Genomic DNA, 19307 nt, shown 5'->3' on the forward strand with positions numbered 1-19307 from the left:
AGATGTGGGAGGAGACCACTATGGCCAAGTGCTGATAGTCTACAGGTGACACTATACCAACCCCTGGAGCCCTCCCACCACTCCATCCATCCTCATCATTGCACACCTGCCTGGGTGAACTCCAAGCCTCTCCCTAGCTCCTGCGAACTTGCTGAGCATTCCGGGCACTATATTGAGGGCCAGGGCACAGGGAAACCTGACATACCCAGGCTGCTGTCTGTGGGTGGACACTGGTGAGTTAGGGCAGCCACTGGACATGGAGTGCTCTCGGCTTCCCTCCTCTCTCACTTCGCATCACTGTCTCCTAGCCACCACCCCGAGTCTCCTCTTAAAGCCAAGGAAACCGAGGCTCCCAAAGGCCAGCACCTTGTAGCCTCTTGCTCTGTGGGCCAGGGGTCCTCATGGCTGCACAGAGCCAGCTCACGCTCTCCAGGCAAGCCAGAGCATTCTGTCCTTCTCTGGAGAGGCCACACATTGCCCAGTACTAAGCCTTCCCTCTTCTGCCTGCCACCCAGTGGCTGCTGAGACCTGCTGAGACCTGGGTAGTTAGGTGGCATCACTTCCTGTGGAAACAGGACAACCTGCTTGGGCCATTTTCCTGGCTTTGCTAAGTCTTGCTGGGAAGGAGAAACTGGTGCCATTGTTTACATTTGGTGTGCCAGTGACACCGTGTCTCTGGGGAGGCCATGCTAGCACTGGGGAAGCCATGCTGGGCCATGAGACACTGCCCAGCATCACCAAAAGTAGCAGTGACCTGGGAAGTGTCAGCCTAAGTGGGGTGAGAGAGTGTATAAGGGATTTAGTCTGCCCAGTGGTTCCCAAACATGTCCTCATGTAGGGATCACCTGGATAGTTCCCAAAAAATACTGATACCTGTGTCCAAGCCCTAGAGATTGTCCTTCCAGTGGTCCGGGATACAGCCCAGGCTCTGGATTGTGTAAAGATCCCTATTTGGGAACCCCTGGGCTTGCCTGTGGAAGAAAGGCAGACAGAACAACTGCTTTTCCCCTCATTGTCCTCCTAAGCCTCTGTTCTTCGGGGGGAAAGAAGAGGCCAAATCTTTCATGTGCCTTTGCTCTAAGCCAGTGTGAGTACTCAGGCTGACCTGGCTCCTGGGCTAGTAGACACAGGGCAGGCGTTTCTGCGGCTGAGGAGGGATGAGCAGTGTTGTTGGCTCACCCCTGTTCTTTCCTCCTAAGCATGTCATGGAAACTGCCCTGAATGTCCTCCTACAGCTGAGCAAACTGAAGCTCACAGAGCAGGGCAAGGATGGGGAAGAGAACTGGTGGTTTTACCTGGAACTCTCAGACAGGCTTCTTACTAGGTGACTGGCAATCCAGCTCGGCTGACCACGGGTGCCTTCTTCCTTTTTGACTCTGTTATAAAAGAAAATTGAAAAAGATCCTTATTGTGCCTTAAAGGCTTTTTAATTATATATAACTCATTTAATTTAAACTACTCTAAGTTCCATTTTTAATATAAGTTTTATAGTGGTACAATGAAAGTGCCTTCTAATCAAAGTGTGTTTGGAGATTTATCTCCCTATACAAAAGCAGCTACCCCTGGGAGCCCCAGCCAATTATTTATTCAGACAGCAATCAAAAATCAGCAAGTACTAAGTGGAGGGAATGGTGGTGGAAGCTCGTGGGAGTGCGGAGGCATCAGAGAGGCTCTTCCCGGGGGGGTCTCTGAAAGTTGAAGGAGCCAGGTCAGCACACACAGGCTGCCTTTGCGATGCTCACTGCCATTTCTGGGACAAATGCTTCCACTTCTCACCGCTGATGCTTCGGCTATGGAGAGGGGAGATGATGCAGAGCAGGGCTGGCTTCTTGGTCAGAAGGGATGACTGGGCCATCCTGAGCAGGGAAGGTCAGACTCCACAGGGACTGGGGCCCTCCCTCACCACCCCTCTAAAGTAACTAGCCCTTTTATCGTCATGATTCTGTGCCCCCTGCCCTGTTTTATTTGTGACCATGCTGCTTCTTACCCTGACATGTTCTGTAAATTTCATTTGCTTTTTGTCCATCTCTCCATGTCAGATCAGAAGTTCCATGGTGACAGAGACTATCCCTGTCTTAGTGCTGCTGTATCTCCAGGGCAGTAAATAGTTATGGAATGAATAAATACATGAAGGAATGAAGAGGTGAATAAATGTCAGGAGACCATCAGAAACATTGCCAAGAGCTGTGGGTAAGGAGCTGAGTGTCTTGGGGGGACTCATGGTGGTAGGCATAGCAGGATAAGGCTTCCCTTGGAGGCTGGGAATGAGGAAAGAGAGGTGAAGAGAGAGTGTAGGTGATGCCCCAGAGGGTGGAGGGGCCACTGGCCAAGTAGGCGGGTTGGAGGAGAGATTCTGGTGGGGAAGCTAAGATCAAGGGAGCTTCTCTGTCCCTTTGAGGGCAAGAAATCTTCCCATTCTTAGACATCTGCCACTATCGGGATGTTCAACCTGATTCCCATCTCACCCCACCCGGGCTGGCCTGCAGGCCCCCTTTGCCCCCTTGCTTCCCCGTGTCACCCACCCCCAGCTTTACTGTGGCTCTGGAACACTTTGCACCTTCATGTTAGGTCCTGTCTCTGACACCCTTCCCTCCATGCTCCATGTTAAAAAAGAAGAATGAAATAGAGACCTGAGGAATGTGCTGGGGGCACATTTATCTTCTTAATTTTTAGACATAGGTTATTTTTTTGTTTTTGTTTTTTTAAATAGTTTTCACAGTGCAGGTCTTTCACCTCCTTATTAAGTTTATTCCTAGGTATATTTTTATCTTTGATGCAGTTAGATATGGGAGTCTTTTCTTCATTTTATTCTGATGCTTCATTATTAATGTATTGAAATGCAACTGGTTTCTGTACATTGATTTTGTGTCCTGTGGCCTTATGGAGTTCATTTATCAGTTCTAGTAGTTTTTTGGTGGAGCCTTTAGGGCTTTCTATATATAGTATCATGTCATGTGCAAATAGTGGAAGTTTTACTTCTTCCTTACTGAGTTAGATTCCTTTTATTTCTTTATCTTGTCTTATTGCTGAGGCTAGGACTTGAGTACTGTGCTGAGTAAAAATGGTGAGAGTAGACATCCTTGTCTCACTTCCAATCTTAGAAGAAAAACTTTCAACTTTTCACCACTGATTATGATGTTGGCTGTGGGTTTGTCATATATGACTTTATTATGTTGAGTTATGTTCCCTATTAACTACTTTGGTGGGGGGTTTTTATCATGAATGAATGTTGGAATGCTTTTTCTGCATCTGTTGAAATGATCGTATGGTTTTTATCCTTTCTTTTATTGATGCGATGTATCATGATGATTGATTTGTGAATATTGAATCACCCTTGCATCTCAGGAATAAATCCCAGGTGATCATGGTGAATGATTTTTTTAAAAAAATGTATTGTTGTTGAATTCAGTTTACTAATACTTTGTTGAAAATTTTTGCATCTATGTTCATCAGAGATCTTGTCCTGGTATCTTTATCTGGTTTTGCTATCAGGGTAATACTGGCCTCATAAAATGAATTTGGAAGTTTTCCTTCCTTTGAATTTTTTAGAATAGAATCGGTATTAACTCTTAGTTACATGTTTGATAGAATTCACCTGTGAAGCCATCTGGTCCTGGTCTTAGACTCTTGTTTGTTGGGAGTTTTTTTTTTTTTTTAAATTACTGATTCGGTTTCATTGCTGATAACTGGTCCATTCCGATTGTATATTTCTTTCTGCTTTGTTTGTTAGGTTATATGTTTCTAAGAATTTATCTGTTTCTTCTAGGTTGTCCAATTTGTTGATATATAATTTTTCATAATATTCTATTGTAATTGTTTCTATTTCTGTGGTGTCAGTTGTTATTTCTTCATTTCATTTCCGACTTCATTTGAGTCCTTTCTCTCAACCCTTCTCTCTTTGATGAGTCAGGGTAAAGGTTTATGAATTTTGTTGATCTTTTCAAAGAACTAGCTCCTGGTTTTATTATTTTTTTTTATTTATATCTTATTTCTGCTCTGATCTTTATTTTTTTTCCTTCTATCTGCTGGTTTGGGGTTTTGTTTGTTGTTCTTTTTCTAGCTCCTTTAGGTATATGATTAGTTTGTTAAGGCATAGGTTATTCTAAACCTCATCTGGGTCTTACAGCTGGCATAGAGGAAAAAAAGGTGGCAGATTTGAATATCATCTTAAATCTTAAACAGGTTGATGCTAAGCTACATCATCTATTGGCTGGTACCTGGAGGGTATAATAAATAATTAAACTGTGAACTTCTGTCCTCTTTCCTCCCAGAGGCCATCTGTCTTCACTACCATCTGTCCTCCCCTGAACACCCACAAAGTGGTCTTGATTTTCTTACAGTGTTCAGTCTCCTGGAATCAAGCCAAAGCAGGGGAGATGCTTATTTGGTAGGACAACTAGTGAACATGAAGCCTTTCAGAATGAGGAAGGCATCCTAGGATATCTCTGTTTCTGTAGAAAGTTATCTGAAAAAGGAAAAGTATAGTAATCAGGCTCCCATGACAACCAATATTTTTCATGACCCTCATGGGGAACCTCAGTTGCCCCTCATTTCTCACCAGGAGATCTTGAAATAATCTGATTCCATTCTTACAGTAAATGTGTTTAAGGTCTATAATATGCCAGGCTCCATGCTGGGGTGAGAGATGAATGAGTGTGGACCGTCTGGAAGATGAAGATGCTGCTCTAGAGATGGCAGTCCGGTGTGACTGTCGCTTGTGGCGGTTAACTAGCTGTGTACATCAGGGGCTGGGCTTTGTCAAGCAGGCTTGTGTCCCCTGGAGATGACAATAGCTGTTAATGAGGCTCACCCTCAGGTGCCAAGTTAGAGCCCCATGCTACTAGCTGTTAGGGTGGTTTAGCACACCATGATCGCTTGTTCTGGGGCAGGTATGTGGATTGCTTTCTAAATCAAAAGGTTAATTAGTTTTTCATTTGTTGGGCTGTCAGAGAGAAAAAATTGGAAAGTGCCTCTCGTTCCTCCTTGGTCTCGTGATCTTGTGCAGGTGATGATGTTGAACAAGGTAGACTGATCCATGAGTCATTGACATTTACTCCTTCAGATGTGATTTCGTGTTTACTTGTTTTGTCACTTTGGTAGATTTGCCACAGAAGACAGCCTTAAACACAGAGCCGACTTCTCTTTTTTAATTGTACATGAATAACCTTTAAAACATAGCTTTAAGGGCGCCTGGGTGGCTCAGTGGGTTAAGCCGCTGCCTTCGGCTCAGGTCATGATCTCAGGGTCCTGGGATCAAGTCCCGCATCGGGCTCTCTGCTCAGCAGGGAGCCTGCTTCCTCCTCTCTCTCTCTCTGCCTGCCTCTCTGCCTACTTGTGATCTCTCTCTGTCAAATAAATAAATAAAATCTTAAAAAAAAAACACATAGCTTTAATACCTAGAATTTAAAATCCCTAAGTCCTCATATAAATTTCTCTTCATGCCTTACTTACAAAAACCAAAAAAACTATCATCCAAGTTATCTTAGTTTCTGAAGGCCTGGGAAATACTCGCATACTCAATTTTCTATCTGGTGTCTCATAATCACTATCAATAACTTTTCTCTTCAGAGAAGCACAGCTTTCTCCTGTGCTGGTCACTCTCTGCTTCCTATCGGAAAACATGGTGCTGAACTGGCTGTTGGTCTCAGCCCATGGTTCTCAGATGTCCCCTAATTGATCTCGGCTGGCCTGTCTGGTCTCCCATTTTACAGATGGGTAAACAGGAGTGCAAGGGTCTGGATGGCTCCCTCAAAGGCTGCAGCTGCTGGAGCTGTTGCTAATAAAATCAGGTCACTCAGCCCTTCTGCAGGCTGTGAGACTCTTGTTTCACATTGTCCCTTGTGGACATAATCAAATTGATGTTCTTCATAAGTATGCTACAGAGACACTATTTGCAGGTTCATAATGATGCTTTTTTTTTTTAAACAAATGCTTTGTACCTTAATTGTACAGAGATTTCTTTGATATTTTTTCAGAATCATCCATGCATGATCTCTTCCTTCCATTTTTATAAATTCTCTCTTCCTGTGTAAACACCAGTTTCCTTACACTGATCAGTTTTTGTTAGGACATAGAAGGGACCCAGAGCTTGCTAAGGGTATCTCCATGGTTCAGCCCTAGAGTGTTGGAAAAGGTCACCTCCTTTGCCTGTGTGGCCATGCCCAGACCTAGCCTTCCCTTTCTTGGTCTCCTTAGAAGGACAAGTGAGGCCTCCCCTGATAAGGTAGCATGCGGGCAGGGCTGGCTGAAGGTGGGAGGGCCCATGCCCTGTGACCCACCTCCTTAGCTCCTTAAGCATTATTGAGGCCAAGTGCTGCTGGCTGTGCCTCTGCCCCCTTGAACATACCTTGAAGGCATGAAGGCAGTCTACTAGAGAGGACACACATCTTTCTACCCTATGGGGCTCCTGAGCATGTGGCTCTGTTCTATGCAATGTTCAGAGATGAGCTCTGACCCTTTGACTAAGTGGTATTTCTCAAGAGCCCACACTTCCTTGTTTGAAGATTTTCTTGAGCACCTGCCACAGGTTCTATATGACTGGAGGAGGCAGCGGATGTTCAGATTATCCCCGCCCTGTCTCCGAAAATTCTGTTGTTTGCTGGATAATTCAGCTTGGCTTTCAAAGTAACCCTTAAGTTTAAGGGTTTTAGGGTTTAAGTTTTAGGGTTAATCCCCTAATCCTCCTGTCATCTGGCTTTGAACACCCAGACACGATGTGCTGGGAAATCTAACAATGCAGCCATTTTCCTCCTGCCTTTAACTGAACCATATAAACGAGATAAAGTGTACAAAGTGGTTGGTTTGTGCTCAGTGAATGGGAGCCAGTAACGGCATACATGCTGCATAAGGCGTCACTTCAGTTAGCTGTATTTTGTCAGTCCAAGTGAAGACTTTAATTGCAGAATGGTGTCTTACTAGCAAAAATGAAAGTGGTTAAAGTTTTTTAAAATTCAAGTGCAAAAAAGAAAAACTGTAAGAAAGGTTGTTAAAGAAGCATTAATTTTAAGAGCATCTCAGACATGAAAAACTTCAATTTTAGATGTCAGGATTTCAGGAATGATGAGTGCTGAGTGTTAGCAAAGCTTTGATCTCCACTATACCAAATGGTTTACAAATCGAGCATGTGGACTTCCTTGTGTAGCTTCTTCCAGCATTTGGGGCCTGAGGAGCTCTGACGCAGGGGCTTCTCCTGTTCCTGTGATGCTGGCCTGAGACACTGTGTGTCCTGTGCTCACTGTTGGGACACGGGCATGGGTCAGGGCCAGCAGCTGGCCACCTCTGTGGCCCGTGCCGCATCGGCCCCAGATCCGCTTGTGCTTTGTGTGTGAGGACCTGGCCATGCTGAGCTCTGCTCAGCTTGGTGCTTCCCTGTCATCCTCTTCTTGGTTGTGGATGTTTTTGATCCCCATCTTTCTAACCCGCAGAGCCAACATTTTCCCAGAAGCCACCAAGTCCCATTCTGAGTGACAGTCTGAAGCTTTCCCCCTAAGCAAGGATGGCTGGCCAAGTGGCTGAGGTGGTGTACCTTTGGTCTGTGGCTGTGCTCCACCAGCCTTTCGCTGAGCCCAACGCACAGCCTGAGATCCCTGAGCACGGCCTACGATGGACATGACCAGGATCCCAGGATGGAATCGGAGGATCCTCATTTATGCTCTTGGAGCTGCTCTCAAACTACTTTTTGGGAGCTGAGAATCTGTAATAGATTTCTGGATTATGAAAAATATTACTCAGCACTCACATTATATTGATTCAAAAATAAAGATTATGCAGTTGAACTGCACAGTAAAATACAGCTTTATGGAATGGTAATTTTTTACTTAAGTTCCTCTCCATTATAGTGGAAGATAATGGATTCAGGAAGGGTACAATGAGGAATAAAGCTGTTGTATTGTATTGGTTAAATGACATTTAAAATGATTTGGCTGTCAAATTCATGGAAAGGTTATGAACAGTGAATGAAAAATCTAAAATTAATTCCCTACTTCAAGAAAGTGTGATTTATACCATAATAAAATTAGATTTTTAGTTAAAGAAATGTAGTCATTAAGTAATGCCCATGCACTAACTCTCATTTATAACCATCTGGTTTGAAGGTTCAGCAGCAAATAATCTCTTCCTTAGGCAATGCATCCAAGGCCCTGGTGTCATTTATGCCAGCGAATTTTGTTCTGTACCGCTCTGCTACAGTTTTTTGGGGGTTCTTCTTCAAGTACTAGAGAGGCAGGTTGTTACTTAGCCTCAGTAATGGACGGAGCCGTTGAACTCATTTGCCTTCCCAAATGACCCTTTCTCTTTTCCCCCTTAGTCCTCTCCATTCGTGGTGATAGCAGTGAGGACCACCACCCCTGGAGGACACTTGCATGCCTCGCTAAACACGGTCTGGGCCTATTTTTACTTGGCCCATTCACCACCTCCACTCTATGAGGAAGGCACCAAACCCTCCTTTGTTTTACAGATGAACATACTGAGGCTTAGGCCAATGGTGTTCACCCAAGGTGGCAGGGGCCGAGCTGGCAGGAGTAAGCCAGGATCCAGCCCACATACTCTGGCTTCAGACTGTCAACTTTTTTCTTCTTTGCTCTCTCTCTTTTTTTTTAAGTTAATATATAATGTATTGTTTGCCCCAGGTGTACAGTCTGTGAATCATCAGGCTTACACATTTCACAGCACTCACCATAGCACATACCCTCCCCAATGTCCATAACCCAACCATCTTCTCCCTACCCCCACCCCAACCCTCAAGCAACCCTCAGTTTGTTTCCTGAGATTAAGAGTCTCTTATGGTTGGTCTCCCTCCCGATCCCATCAGAGTGTCCGTTTTTAATCCCTATCATAGATCTTCTGAGTCCTGGCTGAGCATTTGCTCTGAGGCAGCAGAGTGTGGCGGTAGCATTTCTGAGACTGACATATAGCCCTGACTTGGCCTCTTAGCCCTCGTGTGATGATGAGCGTGCCGCAGCTTTCCTTCTGTCAGAACTTCCTTCTCTGCATATCAGGGAGTGGGATGCACGCCCTCTATTAAACATTCTCCTGACTGGTACGGTTGGGTACTTTATCCTGGTTCATCTTTTAATTTCAATGGAAGCATATCAGATATACAGGCAAGAGTGTGTACCCTACGCATAGAGCTCAATGGATTTTTACACAGTGGACACACCCATGTGGCTGCAGTCAGGATCACAACTGAGAACATTCCCAGCACCCCAGAAACCATCTTGGTGTCCCCTTAGCCATTGTCCTCTCAAAGGTAACCACCAGTCTGTCACCAGACATCGCTTTTCTTTGTTTCTGCACATTATAAAAACGAAATCCAACAAACTGCCCTATTCTGTGTCTCTTTCTCTCTCTTGACACGAAAGCTGAAATCCCATCTGTGAGGCTGACTTCAGATCCTGCTTCTGTTCCTCCTCACAGTGGTGACGTTTCCCATGCACGGCCATGCCAGTGCTCATCGACCTGGGCTTGCAACGGTGGGCATCTGGGTGGTCCCTGTCCCCACCTATTGTGGGCTGTGCTGGGATGCATGGGTGCAGACCAGCTTCTGCGGGTACTTCCCCAGGAGCGGAGGTGCTGAGAGAAAGGAATTCACACTGTTTAAAAAAAAAAAAAAAAGGAAAGAAAGAAAAAAGAATTTAATAGAGGGAATTCATTGAGCAGGTATTAAAGGATTAAACAGGCAAAAAAGGACTCCCTGAGATAAGGATGAGAGCCGGCAGCAGGGAGCCCCATCGAACTGACACTCAGACCAGTGAGGAGAGTCCTGCTGGGGCTGGTTCCTCCAGACTAGGAAGTAACAGTTGCTCCATGTCCTTGCATACATTTGATGTTACTGTTGTCGTTGCCTTTTAATTTTTTTTCCCCTGTGGTGTATAATAGTATCCCACTGTGGTTTTAACTTGTGAAGTTCTTTTCCAAGTACATGAAGCTCATTTTTCAAGTACGTGATTTCATTTGTTTTTATCTATTTGCACACGTGTTCTCTGTATTCTGCACGAGTGCTCTGTCAGCTCTGTGTGTTGTAAATACATTCCGCTGACTGCTTGACTCTTCACTGTCTTAATCCTGTCCTCTCATGAACAGAAGTCTTTGTTTAATGAAGTCCAGCCTATCATTCTTTTCCTTCATGGTGGTACCTTTCCCATCCTATTGAAGAATACTCACTTGCTTGACGGTCATGAAGATAATCTCTTAAGGTATCTTCTGGGGACATAATTGTTTTACCTTTCACATTTATGTCTGCAGTTCATCTGGAAGTGACTTTTATGTTTGTTGCCGGGTAGGAGGTTAAGGTTCAACTTTTTTCCAAAAAAATTTTATCCGATTGATTTAGCACCCTCTATTGAAAAAGCCATCCTTTCCCCATTGTATTGCATTCATGCCTTTGTCATCCACTCAGAAACTGGGTATGTGTGATTTCCGGCTCAACTACAAGTTGTGTCCTTTCCTTCCTGTCTTCCTTCTTATCTTCTTTTCTTCCGGTCCCCCCCTCTTCCATCCAACATTCCTTCCATCCATTCTTCCTTCCTCCCTTCTGTTTTTCCTTCCTCTCTCCCTGTCTTTCTTCCTCTCTCCCTCCCTCCCTTTCTTCCTGCCTTCCTTCCTCAGGCTTCTTAGGGATCCATCAAGTTTATCCGTCTCTTCAAAGAACCAACTTTTGGCTTTAAGTTTTTATGGTATATATTTCCCCCTATTTCATTGATTTCTGCTCCTATCATAATTGTTTCTTACTACTTTTTGAGGGCTGAAATTGTCCTCCTCCTAGCTTTCAGAGGCAGATGCGTAGGTCATCGATTTCTAGCCTTTATTGTTTTCTAACATATGCTTTTTAGGTTGTATTTCCCTTGAAGCATTGCTTTATCCACATCCCACAATTTTTGAAATGCTATAATTCACTTGTCCTTCATTCCAAAATACCTTATTTCTTTTGTGATTTTTTTTTTTGAAATTATGTGATATACTCATATCTAAATCCATGGGTCAAATATTGGGAGAGTTTTCTCCATATCCTCCTGTTATTGACTTCTAATTTAATTTCACTCTAGTCACAAAACTGTATTTGTTCTCTATATGATTTTAGTAATTTGCAACTTGCTGCAACTTCTTGATGGCTCAGCATGTGGTCAGTTTTTATAAATGTTGAATGGACAGTTGAAGAGAACGTGTAGTATGCAGTCATTGGTTACTGTTTGATGTACATCTTTGTCCTGGGTATGTGTGGTTTCCTGCTGAATTTCAAATTCTGTGTACATTTTTTCTTTCTTCCCTTCCCTTCTCTTCCCTTTTTTTCTCTTCCTTCCTCTCCCTGCCCCTCCTCCTCCTTTCCAACCTTCTTCCCTTCTCTCTGTCCTCTCTCCCTTTCAGAGATTGACATAGGTCCAGTTTGCTAATGATGAGGTTCAAATTTTGTAGATCGTTACTGATTTATTTCCACTACTTATTTTGTCACTTAGTGACAGGTGTTTCTTTAATTCTTGGACCATTATGGTAGATTTTTCCATTTCTTCTTTGAGTTTTGACTTTTTGATGTTTAAGCTATGCTACTGCTCTTCTACAGGTTTAGGATTGCTATGCATTCCTGTTAAATTGTCTTGTTATTGTTATGAAGCATCCCTTTTTGTCACTAATAATAATTCTTGCTTTGGAGTTTACTTTATCTATACCAGCTTTCTCCTGGTAGGAATTAATGTTTATCCTTTCTATTTTTTTTTTAAAGATTTTATTTATATATTTGACAGAGAGACACACAGTGAGAGAGGAAATACAAGCAGGGGGAGTAGGAGAAGGTAAAGCAGGCTTGCCTTTGAGCAGGGAGCCTGATGGAGGGCTCAATCTCAGGACCCTGGGATCATGACCTGAGCCAAAGGCAGATGCTTAATGACTGAGCCACCCAGCCGCCCCATAGGCTTTCTATCTTTTTACATTCAGCTTTTTTGTATCCTTTTATTTATGGTATGTCTCTTATAAGTAGCATGTTATTGGATTTTATCTATTATGTCAATCTTAGTATTTTGGTTAAATTATTTAGTCTACTTTTATTTAAATGGAATTACATCTAACACATTATTCTCTCTATTCCTTTTTCTCTTTTTTCCTACCCTTTCTTGTCTTCCTTTGGATCAGTCACGTTTTTTGTTGTCCAACTTTGGCCTCGTAGTACTAATTTTACCACTTTTGAACGGTAAAAAACCATTCTGATACTTCTGTTCCATTTGACTTCCTGACATTTGTGATCATATTATCATGTATTTTTCTACAAATTTTATTCATTAAAAGGCGATTATTGGTAGTACTAAGTAGACAAAAATAGGTTTATCTCTTTTTAACCCTTACTGGTGCTCTTTATTCCTTCTTACAAAAATATGCATTCATCTGAAAAAAATTTCCTTTTGTCCAGAGTGTTCCTTTGTGTTGCTTTTAGTAGTAATCTGCTGGCAGTATAGTCTATTTTTGTTTATCTAGATAAATCTGTATTTTGCCCTGTGTATACCCATATTTTCACTGGGGATAGAATTCTAGTTTTCGGAATTGTGAAGATTTCATTCCATTATTTTCATTTCCATTATTGGTTCCATGATTATTTTCTTCTGCAAAGTCATCTGTGCTCTTGTTGTTGGTCCTTTGTGGATGATAAGTCGTCTCCATCCCCATCACCCACCCGCTGCCTGATTTTGTGATTTTCTTTTTGTGGTTTTTTTTGTGATTTTTCTTTTTGTATTTTTCTTTGAATACCTCACATTAGTTTTCTTTGTGGTTGTCTTGCTTGGGTTTTAAAGAGATTGCTAAATCTTTGGCTAGATGTTTTCCATAAATTTCAGAAAATCCCCAGTTGACATCTCTTCAAATATTTATTCTGCCTAATTTCCTGTATCCTTTCACTTTGAAACCTAAATTACATGCTTGTGGGATGTTTGCCCCATGTCCTCTAATGTCTGTTGTACTCTTTTCTTTATTTTTCACTCTTTCTTTTCTCCTTTCAGATCTTCAGTGTGTATATTTTCTGCTGATCTGGCTTCCAGCTTACAATTCTTCTCTTTAGCTGTGTTTAATCTTTTGTCAAATCCATCTGTTGAATTTTTTTGTTTAACTTTAAGTTCTAGAATTTTCACTTGATTCCTTTCTAGCGGATTGTGATTTTGTGATGAAATTCAATGTCTTTTATTTTCCTGAACAAATAATTCCTCATTATTTGTGTTTTATAATTCTAGAGCTTGTGTTTTATAATTCTAAAATCTGGGGACTGCTGTATTGTTTTTTATTGGATTTAGTCATTTGATCTCATTTCCTGCCATACTTAGTAATTGTGGATTGGGTGTTAGACATTATGTAGGAAAAATTATAAATCCTGTGGATATTTTTATCTTCCAGAGAGGATTTACTTCTCTTTGTTAGACATAGAATACTGGCAAATCATCTTGCTCTGCTAAGAATTGAAATTCTTGGAGAGTATATGATCTCAACTGACAGTCACCTGCACTTACCGGGGCCACTTTTTCCTGGGAAGCCTAATTTTTGTCTCTCTAGCACGATGATAAGTATCAAAATCTATGCTTAATTTTTCAGCTGATTTGAGACTAATTTTTTGCTAATTTCTCATCCTCTTGCCCTTTATATGTGGAGCTCAGACATATTTACAAAAATCAAGAGGAAGCTGGGTGCAAATTATTGGGCTCACTGCTTTCTGGTTTCCTTTTCCAGTATTTGAGACCCTCAGGTTCTAGCTGCTTTAGTAGCCCTGACTCTGGTTATCTCTCAACTCAGTGAAACCTCTTTCAGCTCTAGAGCATTACTTTTTTGTTTGAATTCTATGCAAAACAGCCAATGCCCTAAGGGGGAAATTAGCACCTCAGTGGGCTTTTCTGTTCTCTGAATATTATCTCTTTAAGTTGTGGTTACATTTTTTTCTCTGATATGCCTTCAAAAAAAATTTTTTTGGGGGGGTGCCTGGGTGACTCAGTGGGTTAAAACCTCTGCCTTCGGCTCAGATCATGATCCCGGGGCCCTGGGATGGAGCCCCACATCGGGCTCTCTGCTTGGCAGGGAGCCTGCTTCCTCCTCTCTCTCTGCCTGCCTCTCCGCCTACTTGTGATCTCTGTCAAGTAAATAAATAAAATCTTTAAAAACATTTTTTTTAAATCAAACTTTTATAGTTGTTTTTAGCAAAAGGATTGGTCGTCTAATGCAAGTTCTTCTCTCATAGCCTGAAGTAGAAGTATCTCTCATCTGATTTCACACTATCTCATGAATTAAGTAGAGATCTGCATAAACTTTGTTATGTGTTAACTTTGAAATTTAAATTTAAATCCCAGCTGGCCACTGACCAGTAAGTGAGAACTTGGACAAGTTTAACCTTCTTTGACCTTTTATTTCCTCACCTTTTAATCAATATGTGAGAAATAAGTTGAAGAGACCTTTAAAGATCAGTTAATTCCACTTACTTAAACTATTTCAGAGCACAGTAAAAGGAAAACTTCTGAATTCATTATATGAAGCTGGTATCATTTTAATTCCTAAATCTGAGAAAAAAATGACACCTAAAAATAATAGAGCAATCTCATTTATGAATATTAATATAAAAACATATTTAAAATCATTACAAGTAGAATCATCAATATTTTTTAGGAAGTGTATCATGATTAAGAAACGCTTATTCCAGAAATACAGAGATAGGTGAATACCATGAATTCTACTAGAGCTAAAGAGAATTCTAATAGATCTAAGGAGAAAAAGAATCATGAAAACCTCCTTAAATTCAGGAAAAGTATTCGATAAAATTCAAAACAAATTTTTTTATTCATCTAACAAGCATTGAACGTCTTGCTCTCTTACAGCGTTGAGGATAGCATTGGGGAAGCAAGAATGAAAAAGATATTGGTGCCATCCCATCTCACATTCCAGTGGAGGGAAATGGTCAGTAAAGAAGTAAAAGGACAAGCTAGAACATCCATTTATTTCAAAGACTCAGTAAATTGTGCATGGATTTCATTAATATGGTGGACATACCTTGAGCCAAAAGCCAGCCTTTTGTTTCCCTTAGTAAGGAAACACTAAAGGTTTTCTTCTTAAAGTCGGACACAAGACCAGTATGCCCATGGGCATGCCAAGTTTCCACAACACTTAACATCAGATAGAGGAATTAGCTGAAGCAATAAGACAAGAGAAAGACATGCGAAACCTAAGAAATGGAAGGAAAGATAAAATCATAGCTATTTGAAGATTACATAAATACATTGAAGGAAACACCAAAAGAATCAGTGGAATAAGAAATTCAGTCAAGGGGTGCCTCGGTGGCTTGGTGGGTTAAAGCCTCTACCTTCGGCTCAGGTCATGATCCCAGGACGCTGGGATCAAGTTCTACATCAGGCTCTGTGCTCAGCAGGGAGTCTGCTTCCCTTCCTCTCTTTCTGCCTGCCTCTCTGCCTTTATTTGATCTCTGCCAAATAAATAAATAATATCTTTTAAAAAAAAAAAGAAATTCAGTCAAGTGGCTGATTAAAAATCCACATATAAAAACCAGTTGCACTCATACACAGAAATAAAAAGCAGTTAGAAGGTATAATGAAAGAGAAATTCTATTTATGATAACAAAAAATCTACAAAAGAAATATTCAGAATACATACAGGAAAATTATAAAATACTCTTGGAAGAAATAAAAGTAAACTTGAACAAATGATGAGAAATACCATGTTGTTAGATAAGAAGATACAACATAATGCAGATGTCAGCTTTTCTTAATTTACAAGTTTTATACAGTTGCAGTAAGACATCCCTAAAGTCTTCTTCTTGAGGTGTATAAGTTGCCTATGAATTTTCCCTGTTCTAGAAATACTGGTTACTTCCAGGGATGTGGTGCCTGCCCCTGTAGCAGAGAGCTGAGGAGCAGTGTGGGCTTGGCTTTGTGCAATGATATGCCTTGCAGCTTACTTAGCTCTCATAACACTTAGCGCTTTCAGTGGTCCCTCTTCAGGAACCAGCATTCTAGAAGTTCATTTCACTAACTGGGCTGTGCTGATGAGCTGCAGGCCTATAGCATGTGTCTTCCATTGGTTTCCACTTGGGCTTTTGACTCATTACAGAAGTGGCAGTCAGAGAATGTAATTTGGGGCAGGGGAGAGGATACACTTTCAAGTGCCTCCTCAGTTTCATCCCTCATATTACCTCTGCTTCCTAATCCCAAAGGATACTAGACAAGAATGCTGATATTGTGAAAGACAAATGCCATTTGCTATAGAAGTGCTGGTGCTGAATGGTCCTCTTTGTCATGATGGCAAGAAGTTGGCCCAAGCTTGTTAGGTACCGTATTCTCTCTTCTTTGGTTTCCAGCATGGATTTTCCACTTTTCTTGATATTAGACTTTGTATCCTAAACTGGCTATTCATGATGAATTGTAGGTACTTTTGATTAGTTGTGAAAGCACAGCATATGTTTCCAGCTTTACCCTCCTATTACTTCTCACTGGGTCTCTTCCTGCTTCATGAGCATACCCTGTTCTCTCCCCTTACCCTGCCTTTTCTTAAGCATTCTCTCTTCCTGGTGAACCCTCCCTCCCTTACTCCTGTCTGAAAGCCTGCACATTCTGCAGTGCTATTTCAAAGGCTCTTTTAAAAACCCCTTCCTTTATGTATCCACCTGAATATGAATATACTGGTATTTTTCAAGGTAAAACCACCCCTTTACTTCTTAGTAATTTATGTTTGTTCTGTAGCCTCCTGTCCAACTAAGAATGTTTCTTTTTTTTCAGCTATGAATGTTTTCAATGCAAGAATTCTGTTTTGCTTATATAACTTCTCAAACACTTTGCTTATTGCCCTATACAAGCGGGAAGGCAGAAATGAATTTTTAAAAAACAAATACCCAAAAGCTTAATTTAGTCCACTGGCCTGGACTGGCTGTCCAGATTGTAAGATTCCCACCCTTTGGAAACTATTGAGTTGAGCACAGTCAATCACTAGATCATGCCAGTGACCCACTCAGGAGCAATGGTGGTCTTCATTATGGCCCCACAAACCATAATCTACTGCAGGTCAGATCATTCTGACTCCTAACTGCTTGTGTTTTTCCCAAGCCCTGTAGTACCTGCAGTCTAGGTGGAAGATGTGGTATCAGCCCAGGTCAGGGTCTTCCTTCACACTTGGTACCAGTCCAGATTCCACATAAGGAAGAAGACCACAAGAGTTGTCTCTCTATTCATTAAAAACTGAATGATTGGGACACTTGGGTGACATAGTCATTGAAATGTCTGACTCTTGATTTCGGATCAGGTCATGATCTCAGGATTGTGAGACTGAGTCCTGACATAGGCTCCCTATCAGGCATGAAGCCTGCTTAAGATTCTCTTTCTCCCTTTCCCTCTGGCCCTCCCGTGGCAAAAAAAAAAAACCACAAAAAACCTTACATGATTAATAATGTATTCTTTGATTAGGCCCCCCAAACAACAAGTTGTTTACCTTTACTGGTGTGTGTGTGTGTGTGTGTGTGTGTCTGTGTGTATGTGTGTGTTGGGAGTTTAGTAGATCCAGCATTGCTGAATGTCATGTTCTTATGGAATTCTTCATCATTTTGTGAATAAATGGCTAGCAGAGGTGAAATTTTTGCAAGTATCTGTACATGTGAATTATTCTTCAAAAACACAAAGCCTTTCTTTTCTTGCAGGAGTCCAGAAGCTTTGAAGTTGCAAGAAGAGAAGGTAGGGAAAATGCATTCATACCCATTTCGTTCTCAGTGTTGACATTTTGGAAGTAGTTTGTTGAAGCTAACATAAACTTCAGACCATGGGCAGCCTGTTCTTTCAGATTTCATGTGGCCTTTTCTGGGTGCTGACTATTTGGTACTTGCCTTGAAGGACTGTAAGAATTGAAATCCAGGGCTGCTTGAGAGAACTGTGTCTTCTACTTCGACTATCCAAAGTGAAGATCTGGGGACCTGGCTTCTTCAGGATCATATCTGTGGTCTGGAGAGAAGCCTTATTTTTGAGTGGAGTTTGAAGTAATTGTTTGGTTTCATCCAGCAAAAACAACATCAATAATAAAAAATGGTTTATGATTTGAAGTATTTCAATAACTGGGAGAAAGTGCCACTGTGAAAAATATTTGTAATTAGATTTTTACAGCTTTTGCTAAGCTGAAATAGAAATAACCAATTAATGTCCCTTTTGCAACAATTCCATTATGTTCATTTTCACTGCCAGTTCCTCTAGCATGTTTGTTTTTCAGTCTCTGATGTAAGTATGCATGGGTGGTGATTTCTGAAACCTTTCCTTAGAAATTGAAGTTTCCCTTACTTTCAGCAATACCAACTGTCAAATAAGATGTATTTTCTATGGTGTGGGGCATCTTTGCCAATCATCTTTTTATTGCAGGGCTAGGAGGAGGAAGTCGGGAATCAAAGTGAATTCTTGGTCTGGATTCTTTGGTTTCAGCCTTAATGACAAACTTCTCTGTAGCATTGTCTCCAGAAAGAGTGGTGAGCTAAAAGGTGTGAGCAAATTCCACATGACCTCTAAATGTAATATGTCCTTGGTTCCTGATTAGTTCTTCTTTTAAGCCCCACAGTAAAAGACCTAGAATGGCCATGTTATCAAATTATGTTTCTAGAGCTAAGAGACCCAAGCCTTGCATACTCGGTGTATTGGTAAACTAGACCACCTGGTTGTTTGCTGCTACCCATGGGGCTTGAACCCTGGGTTCAAAGGAGCTGGGTAATCTAGCTCTGGGATAAACTTTGTGGCTTCCATTCCCATTTGCCATGGTCTCTGTGTTTGGTCTTGGCGTCCTGTGAATTGCATCTGTAGGTTAAGCTGCATTGTGTCGATCTCAAAACCAAATGAAATTGGGTGGATATGGTGGAGCCAGGAGGCCATGTTTCTTATTGGTGACCATGTAAATGGGAAAGAAATAGCCTTGAACAGAAAAGTTGGCATGAAATTTGGTTTTGAGTATTATTTAATTCATGTCAGTAGCCCCGAGTATGAATGTTGGGAATTAATTTGCATTATGGGAGTATGAATGTTGGGAATTAATTTGCATTATGGAATCACATATCAACCTAACTATTCTGGAATCTTACTTTCCTTACATTAGAAAGGTCTCTAAATACTAAGGCTGGGGTATAAGAGAATCATGTGTATATTTGCTCAGAGGCCTTAAAAGGCTGGATTGGACCTCTGGCTCCAAGTCCACTGAAAACTGACACCACTGGAGGATGAGCAAAGGTGTGTTTGACTTGTGCTCTACTCATCCATAACCTTCTCATCTTTGGAATTAGCAGCTCTCACAGCTGGCTGACTGGGAGTGTATGCTTCGAGTTTGTA

At 41.5% G+C, this 19307-nt stretch overlaps 1 protein-coding gene across 1 annotated transcript in view; it reads left to right on the forward strand.

Moving 5' to 3' along the window:
• Positions 1 to 19307, forward strand: part of FSTL4 (follistatin like 4) — a 418614-nt gene that overhangs the window by 23334 nt on the left and 375973 nt on the right. Inside the window, exon 3 of the mRNA XM_032336727.1 lies at positions 17651 to 17684. Coding sequence (XP_032192618.1) covers positions 17651 to 17684 — 34 coding nt within the window. The remainder of the gene's footprint in view (positions 1 to 17650; positions 17685 to 19307) is intronic.

The sequence above is a fragment of the Mustela erminea genome, chromosome 3, assembly GCF_009829155.1.
Source record: "Mustela erminea isolate mMusErm1 chromosome 3, mMusErm1.Pri, whole genome shotgun sequence".
NCBI lineage: Eukaryota > Metazoa > Chordata > Mammalia > Carnivora > Mustelidae > Mustela > Mustela erminea.